Source organism: Pongo abelii, chromosome 15 (genome assembly GCF_028885655.2).
Source record: "Pongo abelii isolate AG06213 chromosome 15, NHGRI_mPonAbe1-v2.0_pri, whole genome shotgun sequence".
NCBI classification, from domain to species: domain Eukaryota; kingdom Metazoa; phylum Chordata; class Mammalia; order Primates; family Hominidae; genus Pongo; species Pongo abelii.
Genome location: NC_072000.2, coordinates 100,962,265 through 100,988,452, shown reverse-complemented (window position 1 = coordinate 100,988,452; position 26,188 = coordinate 100,962,265). Strand labels below are relative to the sequence as shown.

The following is a 26,188-nucleotide window of genomic DNA, read 5'->3' as shown; positions in this document are numbered from 1 at the left end:
CAGCATCTGTGCCTGCGGCTCTCCCCACTCAGCCACCAACCTAAGAAAGCCAAGGCCATGGGAACTTGCTGGGTGGGGAGGCAGTGGGGACCAGAGAACAGCAGTCGCCACAGTGGCAGCATCCAAACAGGTTTCACTGAGAGCCAGCTCTGTGCGGCACTATCTCACCTTCCCCCTGCTCCTCTCAGCAAGGCACGACCACCTGGCCCAGTGCCCTCACTTTACAGCCCGGAAGACTGAGGACCACAGAGGGGAGGTGGCTTGGTCAAGGTCATCTAGGGAGATGGCACCTAAGTCTGGTCTCCAGCCTCAGCCCACCTGCAGGACAGTGCTCAGGACTGCCATGGTGACGTGCTCAGGACTGCCATGGTGACGTGCTCAGGACTGCCATGGTGACGTGCTCAGGACTTGATCAGGCGACATGCCCTTCCTGGCGTGGCCACCATGGGACAATGCATGCACAGCTTTCCATAGACCATCTCCTCAACACCACCACCCACCCTCCCCCAACACACACTCACATGCTTGCGCACACACACGCACACAGGCACACACACCGAGAAAAGACAGCAGGTCCAAGATGAATTATCTGAATCCAGCCCCAGCTCCCAAGGCATGGCCCCAACAGCCGCGGCTCCATTTCCTCCCCTGCACTCGCTCACAGAAATCTGAGAGCCAGGACACAGGGAGTTGAGAATGAAAATGAACCGATGCAAAGATTTCTTTATAACTTTTCTCAATATTCTGCTGATTGCTAGCTCAGTAGCAGATGTGGTGTGCTTAATGATGCATAGACAAGAAGCAGCCCCTGATCCCTAAATGAACTTCTTATCTCTAAATATATACAGGGAAAGCTATATAAACTCAATCTAGCCCCTCTGCTCTTCCAGCTACCCCGATCGAGGAGTGGAAGGAGAGAGTGGGTGCCTGGAAGACCTGGCAGGGGCAGATAGAGGGCAGGGAGGAGAAGGTGGGGAGGCTGCAGTGGCATCCGGCCACTGTGCTCACCGCCCCCCAGTGACTGAGCTGGCCACACAGACAGGCAGCCCACCTTCCTTTCTATTTCCCAGGGTGAGGGGGTGGTTTGAGGGGCTTCCTCCTGAGAAAGCCTTCAGTGGCAGGAGCAGCAATAGCAACAAAAACCTTCACCAGCAAAACCTCTCTCTGTTTAGCCATTTCCATTAAAGGTGCCGCATCTGTATGTAGCAAGATTCAGCAAGTTCTTAGAACTCAGGTTCTCGGTAAAGGGGTTAAAAGCGCATTGGCCCCGAGCCTTCCTCGCTTGGTGGCATCCACTGTGTGCAGGTGCGAGGCCAGAGTCCCAGGGAGGACCCAGGGTCCAGCAGGGACAAATGTGAGTTCCAAGTGCAGGTGTGTGTCAGAGGCAGACACACTGGGCTGCAGGAACACAGAAGGGAGCCCTAGATCCTCCTCTCTGCACCCCCCACTCCCAGGAATGCCCAAAGGGCAGAAGAAACAGCAGGTGCGAAGGCTTAGCGGGCAGGAGAACGCCAGGCCTGCTCAGGAGCTGCGGTAAGTCTGGACACGGGATGATGGGTTTAACAGAGGGCCCAGGGGCAGGGGAAGCAGGACCTCCGACACCATGTAAGGAGCCTGACCTTCCTCCTGCAGGAGGTGAAGGGGATTCTTGGCCTAGTTCTAGGTTGCTGCTGATACATAAAAGCTGCTGCTGCCATGCTGAGTGGGTGGACAGGAAGTGGGGCTCGGGTTCAACACTGAAGTCCCAGAGTTCCCAAGAGGCCAGCCCAGGGCCTGGCCAAGTCACTTCAAATAGCCGTTTAGCCCAGATGGCCTGTTAATCTTGAAGGAAACCCAAAGCAGCACAGAGACCCAGTTGAAATCGGAGTAAGAGCACCCAATGCCCATCCACAGCCAAAGGAAAGCTTATGCATATGCAACATGGGCCCACTCTGAAGGCTTTTCCATTAGCTGCGTGGTGACACTGTGGCCAGGTTGGGGGAATCTGTATTTCACCTTACGTTGCACACAGCTGGGCTCAGACTGGCACCAGTGTTAATATGCAAACGAGGCAGTATCTGTATTCACCAGGGCTCTGAGAAGCCAGGATCCTTCTCTTCCAGAGCAGCAAAGAAAGAAAGGTGGGTGGGGCATGCCAGAGGGGGCGTGGCTGGTAGGCAAGGACTAGGCAGGAAAGAGGCTATTGGAATGGGAGGAGAGACCAAATTATGTCAAATCAGTTTGGGGGAGTGGAGAACATTCTCAAAGAGGAGACTTAGAACCCAAAGGGTTTTGGAGCCAGAAGTTCCTCCTCGGTCTAATGGTCTCATTTTATTGATGAAAAAACTAAGGCCTCGAGAGGAGAAATAATTTGCTGTGAGACAAACACCTAATGGTAGTTTTTTGTTCATATGAGAATACAGCTGTGTTTAAATTTAATTTTTGTTTATATAGGTAAAGAAAGATCAAGGAGATCCTAGAAGGTCAGTCCTATCAAGACCATGTGAGCACCGTGTGGAGAAAAAGAGAAGCCATGGTCCTTGCCTTCGATATGTAATAAGAACTCAAAAGAATGGGGCACCGCGCGTTCAAGAAGGTCATGAAGTGAACATGCTACCTGCCAGGTGTGGGCTGGGGAACTGGGTGCAGCTGGTATTATCTCAGAGGTCCCCGGGGCGGCTGGAGGAGCTCAGAGCCACACCCCACCCTGTGCTTTCCTTTCGGCTCTGCTCTGAGCCCCACTCCTGGCTCCTCTCTCCAAAACCCCTTCCTTCGGGTTTTCTGGGAGAAATGTGCAAAACCTCACCAGTCTGTAGTGATGGATACAGTTTCTCTAGCTGGACACAGCTCCAGTGATTCTAAGTGTGCATCTCTTAAAACGTCAACTGAGGCCAAAAAGCTCTCCTGTGCCCATCCGCCCACAGCAATTAGCAAATCGTCAGCACAGCAGTTATCTATACTAGACACACGCAACCTACAAGCTAGACACCTCTTAAGGGAACTAGTTCCCTCATCTGTGAAATACAGTTTTCTGTGAGGAGTAAAAACGATCAGGTATGTGACGACATTTAGTGTCATACCTGGTATACTTGAAGCTAGCTGAAGTTACAGGCCTCTAGGATAATCTGCTGTGAGCTGTGAAAACAGGCACATAAGTCGAGTGTTAACCACAAATGACACAGGAGACAGCTATGACACAGGAGACACCTTTGCTGTGCACCTAGAGGACAGGGCGTGACCTTGGTGCATGGGCTGTGTGACATTTCTTCCCAGAGCCTAGAAGCCTTTTCTACTTACTGCTCGGTTCAGAGATTCAGGGCTGGGTTCCAGAGGGATGCAGGAACTGCAAGCCAGGCTTCCAGATAAACAAGCTTTCGCGTGTAGCACGGAGTGTCTGTCCTCCTTCCTGAGTCTTCCCTTCACCCTTTTTAATGCCAACTCCATTTGTGATGATCACAGGAATTACTCTAAAGTCAGCCTGTGCTCCTCGGAAGGACAAACTGTTAAAGCTGAATGTAAATTTGGCATTGCTCTCCCTTGAATGCTCTTGGCATCCGTTTAAAGAAATGAGAATTAGGGCACTGATCGCATATTCATTTTTATAAAAACGACTTACAGACCAAGATTGGTTTCTTGAAATCCCATAAGTTACAGCTTAATTTCCTTCACCAGCACTGGTCCAGTCCTATGCTACACTGGCTTTGGCCACACTCACAAACTTGTTAAGCCTCAGTCGCTTTATTCTGCAAAACCTGCCATAACCAGAGAGGTGGGAGACTGGAAGAGTTAGGGTAACCAGCCATGAGTCTTAATCCAGGAAAAGGGCTTTCACAGTGGCCCCTGAGATCTGAGAGGACTGTCCAGTTACTAGTGCATCCCAATTAGCTGGGCTCCCTATCATGGTTTATTCAGCAAATGACAGTCAGGATTGTCAGGTCAGGCCAGGTGTGGTGTCTCACGCCTATAACCCCAACACTGGGAGGCCAAGGCAGAAGGATCACTTGGTCCCAGAAGTTTGAGACCAGCTTGGGAAACAAAGAGAGACCCTGTCTCTACAAAAGAAAAAATTTAAAATTAGCTGGGCCTGTGGTGCCGTGCACCGTGGTTCCAGCTACTCTGGAGGCTGAGGTAGGAGGATCACTTGAGCCCGGGAGGTCAAGGCTGCAGTGAGCCATGATTGCACCACTACACTCCAGCCTGGGTGCCAAAGCAAGACCCTGTCTCAAAAATAAAACAGAATTCTCATGCCAGAGCCCTTTTCCAGTAAAGTGGGAGAGAGCACAGGCAGACACAGCTCCTGCCTCGAGGGGCCCCCTTAGCGTTCAAGCTATGATACCCGAGAGTCCTCTCTTTGGGGTCTGTCTGCCTAAGAACAGTCAAAGGGTTTGAATCTTGGCTCCACTGCTTCCCAGCTGGTGGCCTTGGACAAGTCACTGACTTCCTCTGAATTCTTAGGTTCCAGGTAACAAAAGCAGTCCTGCAGGGCTGTTTTGAGTACTAGATGAGAGGTGTGCATAGTACCCAACAGTGCGTAGCACACAGTCAGGTGCCCCTCTTCTCTGTCCCATCACCCTTAAACATTCCCATCATTGCAATTGGCACCATGGGTCCTTGGACAAGTATTTCTCTGTGCCTCAGTTTCAACATCTGGAAAATGGGAACTGTAATGTGTGCTTCAAAGGATTGTTGGGAGGATTCAGCGAGATAGTCCACGTAAGGCATTTAGCACAATCTTTAGACCATGAAGTCTTAATACACACAAGCTCATATTCCGCTGGTACACTGGGAGCTCCTCGGGAAGAACTTGGTCAAGTCCTTCATTCACTGAGCTTCCACAGACACTGACAAGCAGCTATTACACATCATGCACTGTGGCTATAGACATGCATCAAGACACGGCCTCAGCTTTGCAAGAGCTGCTCCCACCTAGGGCAATACCACAATATGGTAAGTGCTAAGAGATTTAGCTACAGAGTGCTTTGGGAGTGGAGATCTAACCCAGCCTGAGGGATCAGAAGACTTCTCAGAGATGATGATATCTAAGGTATATCCTGTGGGATGAGTGAAACCTAGCTGAGTACAACAGGGGGTGAGCAGTGAGGTGCTGGGGCAAGAACTTCCACGCACACGGAAGAGCACGTCGTGGCAAGTGGGAGAGGGGACAGGCTTCGGCTAACTCATTGACACACCCAGAACTCAAGCCAGACACTTGGGGCTCAGGAGGTCTTGCTGAATGAATAAACAAGCTTGCTGTACAAGGTTCACATCCTCCCTTCCTACCTGCTGCTCCAGGTTCCAGGGAAGAGATGCCCGCTCCCTCTGGCGCCTAACCCAGAGCATAGCCAGGAAGAAGAGGGCAGCATGTGGAGCAGTGCGTCACTGGACATGCTAGGCCAGGCTGCCATAGGAAAGCACTCCAACCCCAGGAGGACTGCCCACACCCCCAGGTGCCCAGACTCCCAGATTCTCAGCGAGAGGGACAGGCTGGGGCCCCAAGTGCTGCTGCAAGTGGACTCAAGTGGCTTCAGTTCAGAAACCAAGGTGCTAGGCAAGTTGTCCAGGGGTGGGGAAGAAGCACCCTCCCCTCCCGTGCGGTGTTTCTTGACGACGCAGGGGCCAGGTGTGTGAGCCTCACCTCGGGCCGCATTCCCATTACATCTTCCTAGCGAAGTTTCCAAAGCTTTGTCCTCATTTCTCCTCTTCCCACCCAGGCCCACCCCCTCTTGAAATTCCTCTCCTGACTGAGATGTTTGTTGTTCACTGTTGTACCCTCCCCTTCATCCTTCTTGAAGGCTGTCATTAGAACCACCAGACAGACAGGCAGCATCAGAACAGGCACCTCCCCAGATGCCTGTTGAGTTGTTTTCTCCCGTCTTCCACTTGGGCTACAAGTTGCCAAACACCTAGGGATAGGGGCCCTTTGGTCAAACTATAGCATCTACCAATGGTCAGTGCAAATGTCTCTCTCTGCCTCCACATATTGGGGGCACTGAAGGGAATCCCGGCCTTGATTTCTCTCCAGTGGGTGGTAGACACTGGAGGGCAGTCAACAGCATGCCAGGAACAGAACGAGGAGCAGCGCCTGGGCTGGAAGCTGGCTGTGGGCTGCAAGGTGGTGGTGGGAACTAATGGGGCAAGGGGTGACTGCACTTATCAATGCAGGTATGAAAGGCTTAATTAAACAATGACTCATAAATATTCAGCTCAGCCAAGCTGAGCCCCCACAACGATAGATGTCAGGGACTAAAAGGCTTTCAAGGGGAGGACTCTGCGACTCTGCAGAGATGTGGGCCCCCACGTGTGTCAGAATGTAAAGGGCACACTGCCCACACTGCCCACAGCTTCTGCTAGCTTGTGACATATCGTTCTCTTGCACCTGCCTTGCAAGCTAAATGCACTTTAAGGCAAGCGGTCTAGCTCCCTAAGGAAGAGACTTCTCTATCAGGACCTTGGAATTTGTAGTACAGTAATCCCCTTTATCCATGGTTCCACTTTCCGTGGTTTCAGTTACCTGCGGCCAACCACAGTCTGAAAATATTAAATGGAAAATGCCAGAAATAAACAATTTTTAAGTTGTAAATTGTGCAGCCTTCTGGATAGTGTGAAATCTGGCACTGTCCACTCCATCCTATTTGGGATGTAAACATTTCTTTTATCCAGCATGAAGCGGGATCTGGAAGGAAGGGAGGTACGAGAGCAAGTATGCAACGGTACAAGTCTCCAATATGGGGATATGAGACCAGATACAAGCACGAGTGACCGAAGCCCAGAGTCTTTGTGTCTGTGTGCTCCTTATTCTCCTTTACTTAGCTTCTACCACTACTAAGAACCTGGACCACAACTTAATCATGTTGAGCTGCTTTGAGCCTCAAGATCTTTCTCAATAGGGCAGTAACATCTAACCTACTGCTCCCCACCCACCCCACCCAGTCACACACTAGCTTTGCTGGCTGCTTTGTTCTCTGACCTTGACATGCTCTCCTACCCCGTGCCCTGGTGCAAGTCCTTCACTCCGCTTAGCATGCTGTCTCCTCCGCTCTGTTTCTTGATCACAACCAAATTACCCATCAAATGGGACCTGCTCTCCCACATCCTCCCCAAGGCCACCAGGAAGCTGCATGCTCCCTCAGCACTTCTGGACCTCTTATTGTATCACTGTGATACATCTGGGTGTTTACATCTCTCTCAGCCCAACTGAGCTCTAAAACTCCAGCACCTTCCTGTTCCTCTGCAGTTGCCAAGCTCCTTCCTGCTTCAGAAAAATGCTGCTCCCTCACTGGCACCACCTTATTCTTCAGGTCAAAGCTTGTCCAGTTTGAAAGGGTGCTCCTAACCTTCCAGAAGCACTCTTATTTCCGTTCAGAGCCCACTAGTAACTTACAGTTCATTTGTGTTGTCAGGCATCTGTATCTCCTATAAACTATAAGCTTTCATAAGGACAGGGGCTATTATCAGTTTTGTTCCCCATGTATGACTAGGGCCTCTCCTTAACTGTTAAATGTGCCTCAAAATGGAAACAGCTTGGGCTTTAGAACCAGACAAGTTCAACTTATTACAGGTCTCACTGCTCTGTAACTACCCCCAGGCAGCTGTCATAGCAGCTGAGTGTGACGCCCACCACTCAGAGTGCGCCAAAGTGCCTAGAACACTGTGGACACTCAGTGAACCCCAGTTCCCTCTCCTTGCTTGCTTCTCACTGTAACAGCACCTGGTACGTGGTAGGGGATCAACGAACATCTGTTGAATGAACGAATCCTCACAGGAGGCAAAACCATGCCCATTAAACTACAAGAGTTTGGTTTTTTTCTAACTTTCTGATAGGGGTATTCATCTAAAGCTAAAGCCGGTCATTGTTGTGAGCCTCCCTGATTCAACCCTCACCTGGCAAACCAGGGAGTCTTTCTCCACTATACAGCCTGGTTCCCTCTCCATACCCCCTCCTAGGTCCAGGCTCCCCCACATTTCTCCTCAGGCCTCAATCCAAAGCGTAGGTCCCCAGCTTGTGGAGACACACACATGATATGCTTGGGCTCTCTGCTTTACCTATTCAACAGCCATGACAACCTCCAGGGAAAATGCTTGATATAAAATTACTTACCTAGTATGACCTTAAGTATGCTTTTTTTTTTTTAAAGGATTATGGGTGAAGTTTCTTCTTTATGCTTTTCTGTATTTTTTAAGTATTACAATGAATATGTATTATGACTATAATTAGAAAAAATCAACATTAACAAATTCAAGATAACATCAAATTTGCCTAAAACCAATTCACCTAATAATAAATTTGCCCAGTGACATATTCACCCGCAATTCACATTTTAGACATTTACCACATTCACATTTTATATACAACATAATGAAGCCCTCCCCACAAAAAAATTCATTTTTAGATGCCAATTTTTCTTTTTTTAAAGCATTAAGTATTGTTTTCATCCAGTTCCTCTAAAAGTGCCTCTGCCTTTTTTGTTTTTAATAAAACTTTGTCAAGTGTAATTAATGCCTTCAGATATGATAGGTAAAGCACCTCCTCAATAACCTCTAAGGCATCTCTGTTGAGGTTTCATTCACTTTAGTCTTGAGCACTTTTAAGGATTTTTAGCTTTTCTTTTAGGAGGTCTTCTGTTTTAATTGGCTTAAAAAGAAAAACATTCTAAGATGCGAAACTTCTCAAGGAGAAACCATCCCAACCGATATGTAAAATTACTTAAACATCCAAATTTTAGTAAAAGCTATTAAGTGACTTGCGTGTGAACAGGTCAGTTCACTTCAAACTAGTCAGAACCCAAACCTTCCAGTACTAGTAAATAGAGTACACCAGTCTCATCAGAGCCCAGCTGTTCACTATCGCTCTTTGCAAATCTCTCCCCCTCCTCACCTCCAGCAGGCCAGCTTTAAGGGCATCCAAAGAGCAGAAATGTATTTTAGCTGTTCTGAAACTAGAGGCATATGCAAAATAGAGCTAATTACCCTTGCCTTCTCAACGATAATATCCAAAGAGATACTAAAGCAACGTTGTTGAGTAGGAAAACACAGGGTCATATTTCAGGATTAAGTTTTAGAGTCAAACAGAACCAGGCTCAAATCCAATTTACTGTGTGACCCTGGGCAAGACACTCTGCCAAAATAAAACTGTTTCCTCATCTGTAAATGGTGACACCAATGAATATGTCAAATCTTATAGGTTGCTGTAACAATTGGCCCTACCGCTTAACACCTAGTAGATATACTCAATAAAAGGCAGCTACTGTCAGGAATTTTTCCCAGACCCACTCACTGCACTTGAACCCTTGCCAGAAGCAGGCAGGCATGCTCACTGTCTCCTCAGAAGCTGCGCACTGCATTTGTCTTGGCACTAAGGGAGAGAACGTTTTTTAATGAAAAGGTCAGTCTGCCCCAAACTCACATTAATTTTTTTTTTTTTAAACAGGGCTTTGCCTGACTCCACTTTTTTCTCCCTACTCTGGTCCTGCCCAAATTTCATAGCAGGAAGACAGCTTTGAGAATTAGCAGGGGTGGTTTGCCAGATGTTCCTTTGCAGTCTGCCTTTGTGACTGCCCTCTGACTAATTCAAACTAGGTTTAACCTAAGTACTGAAAAAAAAAAAAGTCTGATTGCTTAAACATGTCCTTATCTGCTTGCTAATCCACATAAAGCTTCAATAAGAAAGATCTAAAGAAAAACTTAACATTTTCCTCAGAAACTGGGGGAAGGTGTTAAATAGCTTACCCAGGGTCACCAGGCCCTGGAGAAGGATCAGATTTGTCCTTCCTGAAGGCCAGGGCTTTTTCTTCCAACCACTGGACGAGGCTCCCTTCAGACATTAATCAAACATTGCAGCACACTGGTGGTGGCTTCAGAAGCATAAGGCTCAAGACTTCATGCAACTTGGGAGTACAATTCAACTGAAAGGCCAAGGTTTGGCAATTTTCAATTTGTACATCATAAAAAATTAAACAATATCCAAGTCCTAGATTGGTTGTATAATTCAGCCAGGATGTAAAACAATGGAATTTCTCTCTCCAATTCAGTTGTATCCCCTGAACTGTTTTATCTTTCCCTCCTCTTTTACTGCCTTCATCTTGTCTGACATCTTATTTTCTTATTTGCTCATCAATTATCTTTTCTTTTCCTTCCTCCCGCTCTTACCTGGGAACCTTCCATGGGTACTTAGGCTCACTCCAACTAGATATGCAAAAGTTCAAGAAACTAGTTGGTGACAGTGTTAGGCTGAAATACGTTGTTTACAAACAAAATCCACAACCGGGATGACGTGACATAAACTTTAATGGAATCTCAAGCATTCAACCTCTTTCCAGTGTTAGATTTCCTCAATTCTAACCTGGACCAAAGTTCAAATAGCCACAGATCACCTTGGCTATCCCAAGTAAGGAAGAATTGTTAGTTAGAACATTTAAGCCAATGAGCGCTGAAGGGTGAATGCTCAGAGAGCATCAGGACACAGTAATAACAGCTGCAGTATGAGGCTCTTCACTTACTTACCTTTTATCCTCACAATCACCTTAAAAGGACATTGCTCATCTCCGCTGAAAAGGAATACGAGCTTCAAAAAAAATGCTGTAACTGCATGAGCTCAAAGCTAATAAGTGCTGAAGCTAAGACCTGAATGCAGCTCTGCCTTGAAAACAGGCACTCTTTCTGCTACACACAGAAAAGTTGTGTACTAAATATTTTAATTCAGCTGATATGATAAAATGGCAGTCAAGATGAACTGCCTGATGGGCAACTTTGCTGAATATTTCCAGCATGTGCCAAACCCAGCAAATGATGTATCCTATGGGATTTAATTCTTACAACCAGAAATTAGGCATCCGTACCACAATGCCAATGCCATCCCCTTTCCACTCAACAAAATGCCCACACAGACCTCTTATTTTCCATGCATCTTTATCACAATGCCAATGCCATTTCCCTTCCACTCAACAAAAGGCCTACATAGACCTCTTATATTCCACGAGGCCAATCTTCTAGTTGGCCCCAACATCCGGGCATGCTTCAAACTCCCTGTATTCTCCCCCCATGTTAAACCAATATGGCAGGTTTCAAGTAAAACACCACTCAAGTCAGAGCCTCTAAGGTGCTTCAACTTCTAATCCTTCCTTCATGGAAGCTCCAGTGCTTTGGATATTATGATCCTGAGTGGTGATCAAAATAAGATTACAAACAAGAATTTCCAAAGAATTCAGAATTAATGGAGTCATGCTAATTTATGTGGTTTAGCCACTTACTAGCCATATTACTAATTATTTTCTCTAGGCTTCTGGCCTCACCTTACTGTTCAATACTTGTTTCCCCACATCCCAGTTATACTACCCTTCTTTAAAAATTCTGTTTCTAACATGTGAAAATTCTACTTCAAACCTTTCTGAAAATGAAGATTTTCGTGTTTTCCTACAGCCTATTTGGTTAAAAGCCAAATTCAAAGCTCTTCATAAAAGTACTGCGATGGGCCAGGTGCAGTGGCTCACACCTGTAATTCCAACACTTTGGGAGGCCGAAGCAGGCAGATCGCTTGAGGCCAGGAGAGGAGTTCAAGACCAGACTGGCCAACATGGAGAAACCCCATCTCATCTAAAAACACAAAAATCAGCCAAGTGTGGTGGTGCGTACCTGTAATCCCTGCTACTTGGGAGGCTGAAGCACGAGAATCACTTGAACTCAGGAGGCAGAGGCTGTAATGAGCCAAGATTGTGCCACTGTACTCCAGCCCGGGACGACACAGCAAGACTCTGTCTCAAAAAAAAAAAAAAAAAAAAAAAAAGTGCTACAAGGCCAAGGGGGAGCTAAGAAAACACCAGGAGTCCTTGCAGCTCACCTTTCTTCTACCCATCCCAAGTCTATCTTCTACAGATTATGATTTAGAGTCCACGACTAGAACTTTCCTTTCAAAAGCCAACCCTGGTAAGTCTGGCAGAGGAAACCCTTTCTTTGGAGGTCTCTGAGAACAAATCTGGCCTCAGAAAACATGCTCTCAACATGCTACAGTTCAGTTCACTAAACCAGAGTCCTGTAAGACATTCCATCTTACCTCTTCCCACATCAAAATTGAGTCAGTAGAGCAAATAATACAGAATAGCAAGAATACACTTTACGAGATGGTCAGAAGTAGAGAGAAATTACATCATCTTTGATGTCACTTGATAGTTTCTACACCTATTGCAAATTACTGCTTTTATCTTCCTATCAGTGGATTTCTAGCTTAGCAATAGCTCATGCTCACCATAAACCTCGCAAAAGCTTACTGAGAAAACCTGGTATCGCCCTAATGTACAAGTTGCTCCACTATACCCGCAAGTACTACTTCACTTGGGGGATTTATCCTGATTATGATATATCTGAGGACACGAGCTTAACCTTACTCCCCTCTTCAGGTGTGTGGTTCCTAGAGAATGAGTGGTGTTAGACTACCACTACTCAAATAACAGGGAATGAGTGATGTGCTAACATACTCTAGCTATAAAACACATCCCTACATTTGACTTGGGATAAGAAAACCAGCTAGTGACTCCTGAGAAATGTTTTGGGGTCCCCTGTTAAATGAAGTAGAGACGGGTCATAACTGGCTTCTAAGGAGACTATGGGGATTAAGAAAATCACCTTGAGCCAAGCTAAAACTTCAACTGCTGCCTAGAGATGGCAACATGAAATACAGACTCCTCTCTCCATGGAAATTGTTGAGCAGAGGCCGTCACAGACAAAATGAACGAGAAGGCTCATTAGGTGCCTTCTACTTTGAGATTTTAAAATTTAAACATTTTAAATGTAAATTTTTAAAGAAGACTGGTTATTTTCAAGGGGAAAAAAAAAGTTATTCAACAATTTAGGCAGATGACAAAGACCATGCTTGGAAAACTAGCTTTACGAGAATTTTCATTGTTAAGAAACCAAAGTGTTCACATTTGGGTCATTCAACATGACAAAGGCCACAATGGTATCGGTTTCCTCAAAAGAGAAGTCTACTAAAATAGTCTCATATTTAAGAAAACCTAAGTGAAAAACATGTAACCTAACACAGCTTAAAAATTACAGGAAAAATCTGTACCTTTAAAGTCGCATTAAAGAGAGCCAAAAAAATCTTACGGGTTATCAAGGAGACCACACAAAACATGAACAGCTAAATTGGAAGCCAGTAGCCTAAGTTTACTAACAGTGATAGATGAAAAATACAGTTACAATAAGTATGGCTAAAATGTTTAATATCCCATAACCAATGCTTATTGAAGCCAATGCTTATTCTTGAGGCAGGCTTTGTATGAAAACTGTAGTAATACTTTTAAAACTTGTACTATTTTACTATAAAAGCCAAATTAGGATGAACTGAGTGCTTTAAATAATTTTCAAAAACAATTATTTTACAGTTGGAAAGTGTGTGTCATATATGCAAAGAAATTTGTCCTGAGCATCTCAAGAACTTAAGGATAAAAATGGTAATGTGAAGTAAGCCAAAGTGACAGAGAGAGAGGTAGTAGCCTAATAGTGCAGTAAAGCTCCCCTAACAGTCTTGGCACAGTGTCCAGGCACGGTCGGTTCTCTGCTGGGGGCGACTTTCTTGGCTGTGAAGGCAGATCATGCCCTCTGTCACTCATGGGGAGCAGTTCTGCCCAACTGTCTCTTTTCGACAACTTTATCATCAATCTCTTTATTAACAGCTCCACTGCAGTCAGAAAACGCAAACAAGGACCAATTCTCATGCCAGATTTCTGGAAATCACATAGCACCAGGCATCACACAGTGTGAAAGTTTCTAAGGAGGGTGCTGTGCCAAGAGAGAGACGGCATCCACAAGGAAGAGCACCAAGTTGGGACATCTTACGTTTTTACATATATATATATACACACACACACACACACACACACACACACACTTAATTTCTGATGCCTAAAACTGAAAAGAACCCCAATACTCACATATGTGTGTATGTACGGGGATTGAGAGGGGCACGGTAGTGAGACAGAGATCACCTTACTCCCCAGAAATAACTTTGTTATTTTGCACTTCCAGAAGTCTTTGGGCAAAAACAGTATTATACCAAAAAAAAAAAGTTTTAACTATTTTAGGACTACATGACATTATTAGAAAACACACAAGACTGACATAAATGTCTCCAATAAGCTGAAAAAAAAAAAAAAAAAATAGAACTGAAATGTTTGAATTATTCAAAATATATATTTTCAGCATGAAATCTGTCGGATCAAAAAATAACATCCTACAAATTAATTAAAGGAAATACTTCTAAAAGGCTTGTGAAGTATTTTTAAGAGACTTTAAGAGACTTAAAGATAATTTTTTAAAAATCAGGTCATAATCATATCACTAATAAAAACCATCCAGGTTATGTGAAAAATGAGGATACCATCTACATCGTTTCAAATATTGTGATGTGTAGTAATTAAAAGAGATGAGACTTTATCATTTAACTACTAGTAACATTAAAACCAGCCCAAGACTAAAACCTACCATAACAAACCTGTTGACTTGTTTGAAAAACAAACTGACAAAAAGAGTATTATTCGATGACTACTGAGGAAGACTCCGTAATTTTAAGACTGATAATACATAACTGAATTTACACTGTTGCAAAATTTGGCATTTTGCTGTAGTATGTCTTAATGCTCTGACACCTGTGCTCAGGTGAAAAGGGAACGCTGCTGCTTAGACCAAGTGGGCAGTGCCAAGTTCAAGCCCTGGGTGAATCAGCTCTCTGGCATCCATACTCTATTTATTCCAAAATGAAAAACAAAACCAGCACACCCTTGGGCTTTCCCTAGTCAATTCTGCAACCCAGTGAGAGGGAGTGTGGAGGGCTGAGCATAAATCCATTCTCACCATTAAAAAATTAAAATAACATATATCAAACAAAAACTCTAAGCTGGTGGCACAAAGCATTATTCTGTACCTTATTAGTATCAAAGCAAAAAATATAATCCTTTGATACACACACACACACACACACACACACACACACTCTCACTCTGTCTCTCTCGCTCACTCTTCTTGTTCTTTACTTGAATAGACACATTTCCCACCTTACTGGTGGAATTTAAAGATACCCAGACCAGAGGAAAAGGTGACTGCACTCTTATTTACATTAAAGTATGAATACTTTGAAAGTTAACATTTTAAACAGCAGATAAACCCTATAAAGTCAACAAAAACTGTGCCCTTTGTAGGTGTGACTCTTAGCTGGATTAAAATAGAAAAAATATTAAAAGATAATTGCAGAAAAAAGCACAATAACTAAAATCACAACCTTTCACACAAATGTAAAGTTTCTGAAATGTGAACTTAAGCCTAGTCTTAATCCTACCCTTTTAAGGAAAGGCCTGTGAATTGGGAAGGGAAGAAAGAAAAAAACGCACTTAAAATTCCATCCCTTTCAACAGAATACTTGTGTGGTTTGATCAGCTGTAATGATGTTCCCAGAATATTGAGACAAAAGCATGTCTCCAAAGAAGAAAAGAAGTTGAAATGATTTCCCAAGTATATAAAATCACATCTAGAATGAAGTACAATCACTTCTGAAATACATGGCTCAAAAACATTGAGACCATCTTCCTTATTTGGTGCCAATAAAAGCTATGTAAAATGTAACAAGAATTTTCAAATTGATAAGAAAAAAGAAGAATGAATTCATTCTATGAGAAATAGATATTAAACAGACCACTGGTTTCTATATGACTGAAGGTCATATTTATTACAGAACATAATATTTCATTTACCAAATTCAGGTCTGAGTGAAGACAGCATCCATTTGTGATACTGGTTTGAAGAAAAGCTAACAAGCAAAATAATGTGGAGAAATAAAAATCAAATCAAAACATACAATTCAGGCTAAAAACCAACTAATTTTCCTTGTACTAGTCATTTTTATTAGAATAAAAACAGGTAAAAGTATATCCAAAGGATTGCTCAGTGCTGCTTCAGGTAAATAGTTTTATAATTTAAGTGCATTTAAGTGCACTAATAGTATTTCCAGGACTCAATCTACAAGTTTGTATATATTAATGATTTATCTGTTCATATATCCATTACGACTTGGAGCTGCTGATCATTTATTGCCACCTTGAATGCAGCCAGAATTAATACTATGCAGAGCTCTAAAACATTTTTCTGTGTGATGGAAAAAAAAAAAATGTTAATTAGAAAAATAAAAACTTTATTCTAGAATATACCCACAGCCACAAAACACAACTTTCCATTATAATTTTACTAATTCAGCAAGATGAATGAAAATGCCAAGAGGCCACGTGGATGATAAAACTCAGAAACTGTGATATACAAATTGCATCCACATGACTATCAAAGTAGAGGAAGTACAGCCAGTTCAATTCTTTTAGTGTTAACAAGGGAGATAAGGGTAATTCCTACAATATTTTCCCTTTTACTGAACAGTCTCAGAAGTTAAATTTTGCTTTTACTAAAAAGTTATCCCACAGTGCAGCCACATTCCCATTTTTATATATAGGGAAGGTTATATTAGAATTTTAAAATAGAATTTTAGAAATGATATATGAACAACTACATGTCCTTCAGAATAATGGCTTTGACACAGAGGTCCATCCCTCCACTCAAAACACAAGATAACCATACCCAAGAGCTGACCATCACAAAATACACAGAGCAGCTCACTCCTGCACCATGAGTTAAGTATTCAATGCTGAGCATCTGGGGGGTTAAGAAAAGCAATATCTGATTTGCATTTAGTAAAATAAGAAACATAGAATCCTGGTTGGTTGTGGTCTGTAATTCTAAATTCACTGAAAAACAACAGTGCCACCTGCTGACAGTAAAGTGCTAAATGCTTTGAAAAGGACAGTACACTGTCTACAGGCATAGAATAAATATACAGATAACGTATGGTGTCTACAGACACAGCACACTTCAGAGGATGGAACAGCTAAAATTGAATTAATAGTAACTATATTATGTTTTCCTCCCTAAAAATCAATTATATGAAAAACAAACACCTAATTATTATCTGAGCTATAAATAACAAGGCTGCTGCCAATGGCTGAAGTTAACCAGAAACAAATCTTTTCTAATGTAATCAAATTCTTTTGCAAATCCTCACTTAGAATCATACTATAAACTTATGACAGAACCAATTAAATTACTGGAAAAAAGTAGTAGTCAAAAGAAATCAGGCAACTGTGAGATTGTGCTGTTTTTTTTTATTGTGTTTTCAATGGAGAAATACATCATCTGTTTACAAAATAGCTCTTGAAAAATACAAGGAGTACAGATACTATAAAACAAAGCAAAACTCCAGTCATGAGACACTACATACATCATGCGAAAGCAACAGTCTGATCTCCAGGTTATGAAAACTATAATTAAAAAGTCACTACACAGAAAAGGTCCAAGTTTCCAGCTTGGCAAAACTTGGGTGCAGTTACATGAAACGTTTAATAAACTGAATTGTTTTCCCCAATGTGTAAACAAAATGACAAGACTAAATCTGTGCCTGGTAATTTCAATCTAACTCTGAAGCTACACAAAACACACAGACACCTTGTACACTTCACCTGTTAGTATGACCATCTTTTTTCTTCGGTGGTGGAAGGAAGGGCAAGGTGACTGTGTAAAGCAAAGATGTGGGAAGTAGAAATATTGTTTACTAGACATTATAAAGTCATGGTGAAAAGAAAGCTTCGATTAATGCATAGCCTAAGGGGGAAAAGACTACACTCCAACTTCAGAAAATTAATTTAGAAGGACAGGGGAAGAGATTAAGTAATTGCAGTTTAACATGAAAAATGCACATGTGATAGAATGGAGCACAATGGAGGATTCATAAAACATGCTCATCAGAAAAATCTGTTAAGTTGACTGTCCAGATTAAGAGAGAGTAAGTTTATCAACATCTGGCATCCCTCATACTTTGTAAAGATAGATCTTCTACTGCTTAATTATGAGAAATTATTTTATTCAAAGAAAGGAGCTCTTAATCTTTTGATAAAACAAAATAAAGGAGTAGAGAGCGGACTAGATGTCAAGTGCTTGCTAGAAATGATTTTTAAAATGCTTCTACACGTAAAATGTACTGACAAATTTTGGTAAACCATTTAAAAATAAGAATTAGTTTTAAAATCTTGGAGAAAATGCTTTTGCCCACGTTTAAAACTGAAAATCAATTTTACTATAGATAGGAGTTCTGTGGAGTGTACAAAATTCCTTTTAGAGATCAAATGGCCACCCCAGATAGATATCATGTTTCACAGGCATTACTTTTAGTCACCCTCAAGTTTCAGCCATGGGACCAAAATTTAGTGTTCTGTGCCATGTGGTCACAGGGTCATTGGTTTCACATCATGGCTTAAGAAAATACTGGCATTTTGTTTCTTACGAAGTAAATCCTACCTTGTGCATACAAGCAAAAAGAAAAAGGAAGAAAAGAGGGGAGGGAAAGGCGCAAGAAGCTTTTTTTGTTTGTTTGTTTTGAAGACAACAGATTGAAGGCAAAAGAATACAGAGCTTTCATAAGCTCAAAGAAAAATATTTGCTGGCTGATCACTGATTTGTATGCACTATAAAACAATTCCATAAATAAAACCAATATATCATTTCTTAATCATGACCCTATCAAAACCAAGTTATTTCCTAACTATTCTTTCAATGTCAAATGTACCCTAGAGTTGACGTTTCATTTTTAAGGGTTACAGCTACCTCATAGGAACTGAACTAGATGTACTCTTACCCTTTCTCTGAAGTATAACAGTACACCACTGCACAACGGTATCCAAATTGAAGACTAATGGTAAAGAAAATTCTTCAGGAAAAACTGAAAATCCATCAAGCTGAAAATCTAAAATTAGTTCTACTTTCTAATGAAAAATACATAAAAGTGCATCATCAGAATAAGTAATTCTTATGCCAGTTTGTATTGCAAATTTTCCAAACAATGCATCAAACATAAACCCAATCCAGATGTCAATTATGAATACAAATATAGCTTGAGGTTGTTTTTTTTAAAGGCAGTAATTTTTGAAATAGTTAACGCAACTGTTGCTAACACAATAATAATAGTACTCCTGGCTTCACATACTAACCTGGACTTCCGATCAAGTGCTGATTAGCCCAGTAAGGGAGGTCACCAAAAAACCCAAATCCATTTCAGTCATGTCTAGTCTTGTACCCTCCATTCTCCTTTTTTAGCATTTGAAGACAACAGGTTGAGTTGGCAGATATTGTTTATGGACCCCTGAGGTTGTTTTTACCGATTCAATCTCAGTTTTATTGAATTCTTGATAACAGGAATAGGATTTGCAGGGAGAGCAGGGATATCAGAAAGGTCTGTACTGGATGTTTTCTGAGAATGAAAGCAAAGAACACAACATTGTTCAAAGCACCATAATTTAACAATGAGATGTATTTTCCATTGCTTTACTTCCTAAGAAACGTTATAAGAAGAAAAGTACTACAAATTTAAAAACTCTCTAATGTTGTCAAAATGGAATGTAAATATGACTATCACATTATTTGTTCAACAAATAATGTGTTCAACAAAGGAATTTTCAAATAGGTATATTTTAAAAACTCCTAAGTAATTTCAGATAGTTTTTTAAATTGTTCCTCTAAGAATCACCTATCATATAATGCTTAAGTTACTGCTAAACTGTATTCACTTATTACAACACTAATAGCTGTAATATTAACTAGTATTGGAGCACCCCCAAGTGGGAGAATACTTAAAGCTCCTTTTATACACAGAAGCAGCAGTAAATTTATTATTTTCTGACACTGTAAATTATACAATTAAATCTATACAGCTAAGCAATAATTTAATCATCCTAAATTTTAGGTAGATTATTTTCATATTAATTAGATTAAATCACAAGCTTTCCTTAACACTAAAAAAATAGAGATGGATCTTTGAAAGTTTTATTATGGAAAATTCCAAACATACACAAAAGTAGAGAGCACTGTATAATGGATCCCCATGTATTCATTACCCAGCTTCATCAATTATCAAATCAAAGCCACTGTCCTCCCATTTTCAATTCACCTTGTGTTATTCTGAAGCAAATCCTAGAGATCCTATCATTTCATCTATAAATATTTCCAGATTTATCTCAAAACAATAAGAACTCTTTGTTAGGTATAGCCACAATATTATCACCTCCCCAGAAATAAGTACGTCCCTAACATTACCAAACATACGAATGTATTTTTTTAAAATCAACATAATCATTCTTCTTACATAACTGGGTGATTTTTCTCTCTATGGCTCTATGAATCCTTTCATTAGAAAGAAAATTCTACTCACTCATTAAAAATATCTAAAAGGCAAATACCCATGGGTACTAATTACTATAGGGATAAATTCAGTAAGACAAAACTATGAAAATAACTCCCGAGAGTATGTGGCAAACTAAAAAACATGCAATCACAATCACAGGACAGTTTACAACTGATAAACAAGTTTGTCCACGTATCAATATTAAGCATACTTCCTGATGTTAGTTACTCCCCCTGAAGTTTTATTAGATTACGGAAAAGGTATTTCAGAAACTAAACATAATATTTATGTATCTTTAGAGTCTATAAAAGTTAACATCTAGCAAAAGCACATTTTTAAATGATCACGTTAAAACAACTCTGAGCTGCACAGGAGCAGCAAAATATCATCATAGTACATAGTATCATATCAGTACAGCAGCAGTTGTTATCTCAGTTACTTTGTAGAGATTAACCAGTTTTATCATCTATTAAAGAATATATCTACTTTGTGTCAAAGTTTGAGCTAGACGTTAGGGTTCATTCATGTGAAAGGATTCAAGAAGAAAATTATTCAACAAAATGAAGGTTCACAAATCAATGAAAAAAGATGCCAGATGCCTACTGTATTCTGTATGTGAGGGTCTGTCACAAGTAGAATTGCTAGGACAAATGAAAAAGTAATTCTGAAGAGCTATGGGCTATATTAAATAACTAACTGAAATCAGTAGTGGAAAAACAAGGCAGAAATACATTTTTAAAATGAAAATATATTAGCCTTTGCAAAAGAAATCCACGAAGAATGTTTTTTAGTTCATTCCTAGTTTGAATTTCACTTTTGACCTACAAATAAAACCTACATATGAACGCTGTGTAAATGACTAGTGAGAATTTAAATGATTTGCAGTATCAAATAATATATTAATATAAGGGGATGGGTTAACATCGAAACAGTCCCAGAGAACGGTTCCGTCAAATCCAGGGCCCTGCCTTAAAACTACAATAAATACGTTTACAGGCTAGCAAGTAATTACTTTCAGAAAGATTAATTTTAATAGTCTTCTATGAACTCTCACTTTAATTCAACATATCACACTAATCTTAAGGACATTTACAAAATTCTCCTTGCTTTTTGCACTTAGTACCTGAGAGGCCAACAGAGAAGCCGCTGTCTGAATAGTTTCTGATTGAGTTGTACTTGTCTCTGTATCAAGTTGTTCCTGTGAGACAAAGAGGATGGGGAAGGGGGAAAAGAGACTTAAAAAAGAATAAAGGAACATAACTGGGTTTGGTGGCTAATAAAGAAGACAAACTGGAAGACAGAAGGGATCAAGAGAAAGATGTGACTACATTACAAAAACATCTAGTCTGTAGATGTTGTAGGTTATTTCACTATTTCAGATATTAATAAATTTCTATTTGCCTACTTAAATCTTAGAAGGCATGGGTCAAACTAGCTCATGACTTTCCAACCAGCTCCAACTTGGGACATTTTAAGCAAACAATAATTAAAAACACACATAGGCACATCATGAAATGTTGCCCAGACAATAACAGAGGATAAACCCAAGGAAAGTTCTTAGCTTTGTGGGAGGAAAAAAAAAAAAACTTATTCAATACTACTAAATAAAATAACCCCACACCTTTAATTAAAAGTAGAAAATATGTCTGAAAAAGATTTCTCCCTCCTTATGGGCTCTTCACCCCTCCCCAGTAATCAGTGCACTGATTCTACTCATCAGAAAACACAGGGTAAAGTATGTCATACCATCACTCTAAACTTTTTAAAAGCAGTACACAAAAGAAAATAATATCTACACAAATAAATGAAAATAAAAATACAGGCAAGACGTGGTGGCTCACACCTGTAATCCTAGCACTTTGGGAGGCCGAGGTGGGCAGATCATGATGTCAGGAGTTCAAGACCAGCCTGGCCAACATGGTGAAACCCCATCTCTACTAAAAATACAAAATTAGCCAGGCATGGTGGCAGGTGCCTGTAATCCCAGCTACTCGGGAGGCTGAGGCAGGAGAATTGCTTGAACCTGGGAGGCAGGGAGGTTGCAGTGAGCCAAGATCGTCCCACTGCACTCCAGCCTGGGTGACAGAGCAAGACTCCATCTCAAAAAAAACAAAAAAAAGGAAAAAAAAAGGAAAAGAAAAATATAAAAACTTCAATTTCAATGAAACATACCAAAAAAATGAAATATTGTTTTCTCTTATGAAATTAAAAAAGGTAAATAAGGTGTAAGAAGTAGGAATGGAAGACATGCAGCCTTCCTGGAGGACAACTTGGTGATGTATACCAAACTTTAAGACTAAGCATACTATTTTCCTCAATAATTCTTCTTCCATTAATTTATGCTAAGTAAATAAACATGAACGAATGGCAGATATGGTATTTAGCTGTAACCAATATTACAGCAGGAAAGCACAACTTTCTTTTTTAAATGGAAATAATTGCTATGGATAGGAAATTGGTTGGATAAAAATAATCATAGCCTTAAGACAGCATTCTATGAAGCCATTAATAATTTTGTAGATTACATAATGACACAAACATTTTTTTCTTGGTTTACAAACTGAATCAAAATTATAAAGCAAGGGCATTATGAGGGCACACACAAAACCTAAGAGTTTTGTTAAAATATCCATCATAGAAATCTGGATAATTTGGGAGAAGGGGAAGAATTTCCAATTTTTCCACAACAAAAGAAAGTTAAAAGCCTTCAATATATTCCAATTTCTAGGGGAAAAAAATGAGTCTTTTACATTTTGGGGAAAAAAAAATTTCTTCCATCCCATCTACACCTCATTCAAGCCCCATGTACCCCAGGTTCTAGCCAAAACCTTATGCCAAAAACTGCTTCTGTAATCATAACAAATTCTCAACCCAAAGAGACAGATCATGATCTCAGCCCGGACTGTCAAAAATCCTATGTATCCTTTGAGGACCACTTCAATTGCTACTTCTTTCTTCAATGAAGACATTTACTGCTATTTCTGCAGTCAGAAATAACATCTTACTTTTCTTGCCCCGTGGCCCCCAGCCCTCAATTACTTTGATTTTCTTTGATAATGTAATTAATGACATTCATGACTTATCTTTGCTACTTAATTATAAGCTCCTTTAAAGGCACAGAATGTGTTTCACTCATCACAATATTCCCTTCAGTGTTCAGCATTACATAATTAACAGTAAAAATGAACAAATACTTCTCCATAAACAATACTAAAAAAATCTAAAACCTATAGCACAAAAATACAATATTTTAGAGACATTTCTATTACATCTTCTGTACTCTTAATTGTGTATGTATTCTAAAGGCTAAATTAGTATACCTTTGCTTCTGTTTTATCATGTCCACTCAAAGCAAGACAGTTAGCATCTTCACTTGTTTCATCCTGTTTTTAAAAAAAAAAGCTTTATTCTCTAAAATGAAAAATTTAGATTATTTGCCAATCAATGCTTTACTTTATAAACTTTAAAACTATAAAATAATTAAACCTGTAAGATCAACTATAGCCTTCAAATAGATAACTGGTCCCTCTTTTAAAATGTTTTTATCAGATTAAATTTGGTTTCAGTAGCTAATAAAATTAAAAAGAGCATTAGGAAAACTGTTACTGCAGATCACCACCTAAAGTACATTTCCAAAACCACTAAGAGTTCATAGAAATATATTTTGTAAGGAAAAGAAAAAAAAAAAAAAAAGAGTTCCTGATCATACAATTTTAGGAACTTGGCATAGTATCACCCTCATTCTGGGAGACTCACATAGAATGGCACATAAAAGGTTCTAATAAATTCTATCAAGAAAGAACACCACTTTAATTTTCCCAAGCTTAACCAGAGAATCCTTGTTCTTGGTATGACCTACTAACATCCTACAGAATACAAGACTCAAGAAATGCCTTGCTTGGGTCTTAAGAACTATTTTGACACTATTTTCTCAGCAGAATTAAAATTTAATTTTAAATGTGACTTTTAAAACAGGCATAGAAAAACCACAGGCTTATAGCTTAGAAGAGATTTAATACAGTATCGATCAATTCCAATAAGGACTTTATTTGTACCCTGCAAATATGCAAACTTTAAAAACAGTAATGTGTCACAATTGGCCAAATCTGAATACCGACTGATATGTAAAACTATGGATTATTAATATTTGTGTGATAAATATACTGTACTTATATTTTATAGAAGTCCTTATTTTTAGATATACAAAGAAATATTTTTGGTTGTTATGCCTGGGGTTTGCTTCAAAACAATGGGGAAGGAAGTGATGTGAGTATGCAGATAAAACAAGGCTGGCTGTGAGTTGTTAACTGTTGAAGCTAGGTGATGCAAACATGACAGTTCCTTATACTTATGACATGTTTGAAATTTTCCATACAAAAAGTTTTAAATATATATATATATATGTATACACATATATATATATATATAGAGAGAGAGAGAGAGAGAGGGGTTAATTTAGCTATAATCCAGGAAATAGAGCAAACATTTTCGATTTTTATTTTACATTACCATTTATATTTATTTGAAAAACCTTAGGATATGATGACCATTAAGCAGAACTAAACTACCTCAGAGTATCTAAAACTCTCCTATCTATATACACGTTAGTGCATTACTGAGTGAGGCCAGTATTTCTTTCTGGTTTGCTAAAATTTCTAATACCAAGTACTCATTAGCAGAGAATAAAAGACCCAATTAAGAAGGGCTTCAAAATCAGGATTACTTCTACTACAGCAAATTTCTTTTGACTAAAGCACCATGAGATTTAGGCCTGGGTTCTAATCCCTGCTTCTAACTGTAACTAGATCTGTAACTGGAAAAGCCACTAAACAGCAAGTTCTTCTGGTAGGAAATGAGATTAGCCCATGGAATAACCTAATACCCCTTATCTTCTTAAAATGCTATGGTTCTATTAATCAACCCCACAGAAATACCATAAGCAAAATCCAGACTGAGAAAACATATACCCCCCAAAAAAAAATTACAGGGAAAAGTGGGGGAGGGATGGAGGAGGGAATCTATATTTTAAAGGACACTTAAAGATATCAAACAATTGCAACACAGGGATCTTTTTCTGCTTCCAGATTTAAACAAACAGCCTATTTTTTAAAAAAATCAATGAAACAATCAGGGGCCATTTGAGCACTGACTAGATGTTTGATGATATTAATAAATTGTTAATTTTTGTGAGTAGGCTAATTTTACTGTTAATGCTTTCATTCTTAGATATGATTTTTAAGATTCTAATGAAACATGTTTGGATTTTGCTATTAAGTAATTCAATGGCAAGAGAAAATGAAAAAGGCTGAAAGAATTAAGATTACAAAGATTGGCTAAGAGTTAATTATAATAGAAGCTGTGTGATGGGTACACAGGTATATAAAATGACTCTTTTATATGTATTTTTAATTTTCCATACTTAAGTTTAAAAATTCTATATTCTTATTGCTTTTCTAAACCAGACAAGAAACACAAGTGTTATTCTACCAAGGTAAGTGCAAACAAAATTGCAAAATACTGCACTGGTACAAACTTATTTAGAGCTCTTAGGGTGCCATTTTTAACATAAAGAAAACCAAATGTTAAATGCATAGAATTATGCTTAAATACACTTTACTAATGTCAAAAGAAATTTGAATTCTGAAATGCCCTGACAACTTCAAACCAGCATCAGTAGTCTGAATGTGTAATTGACACAAAAATTGAGTATATTCTTAAGCTGCTGCACAACCCAATCATGTGGCAGCAGGGCTCTTAATAGGATCTCCAGGCCTAACTTCTAGAAGATTTCTGATTCAGTTTGGAGAAAGCCCTAAAATCTTTATTGAAAAACAACAACAAAAAAAAAACCCCAAAAACTAATTCTGTTGTACAACCAACGATGAAAATCACTGCCCTAAGAGATAATTACACAGACACAGATGAGTTTTCAGAACACATCTTCTAAGTTAT

The 26,188-nt window shown here is 40.0% G+C and overlaps 1 protein-coding gene across 6 annotated transcripts in view; it reads right to left on the bottom strand.

The window, feature by feature from the left end:
* Positions 1–17,148: 17,148 nt before the first annotated feature.
* The window catches only part of PAPOLA (poly(A) polymerase alpha), a 64,844-nt gene continuing 55,804 nt past the window's right edge, over positions 17,149–26,188 (bottom strand). For 2 of the 6 annotated variants that reach the window (XM_024231395.3, XM_054530494.2), the window contains exons 20-22: positions 23,557–23,619; positions 21,360–21,434; positions 17,149–19,306 (exon numbers count right to left, since the gene is read on the bottom strand). In XM_024231395.3, coding sequence (XP_024087163.1) covers positions 19,211–19,306; positions 21,360–21,434; positions 23,557–23,619 — 234 coding nt within the window. In that variant the 3' untranslated portion in view covers positions 17,149–19,210. The remainder of the gene's footprint in view (positions 19,307–21,359; positions 21,435–23,556; positions 23,620–26,188) is intronic. The other 4 variants (XM_054530495.2, XM_054530496.2, XM_024231397.3 and 1 more) reach the window with 2 other exon arrangements.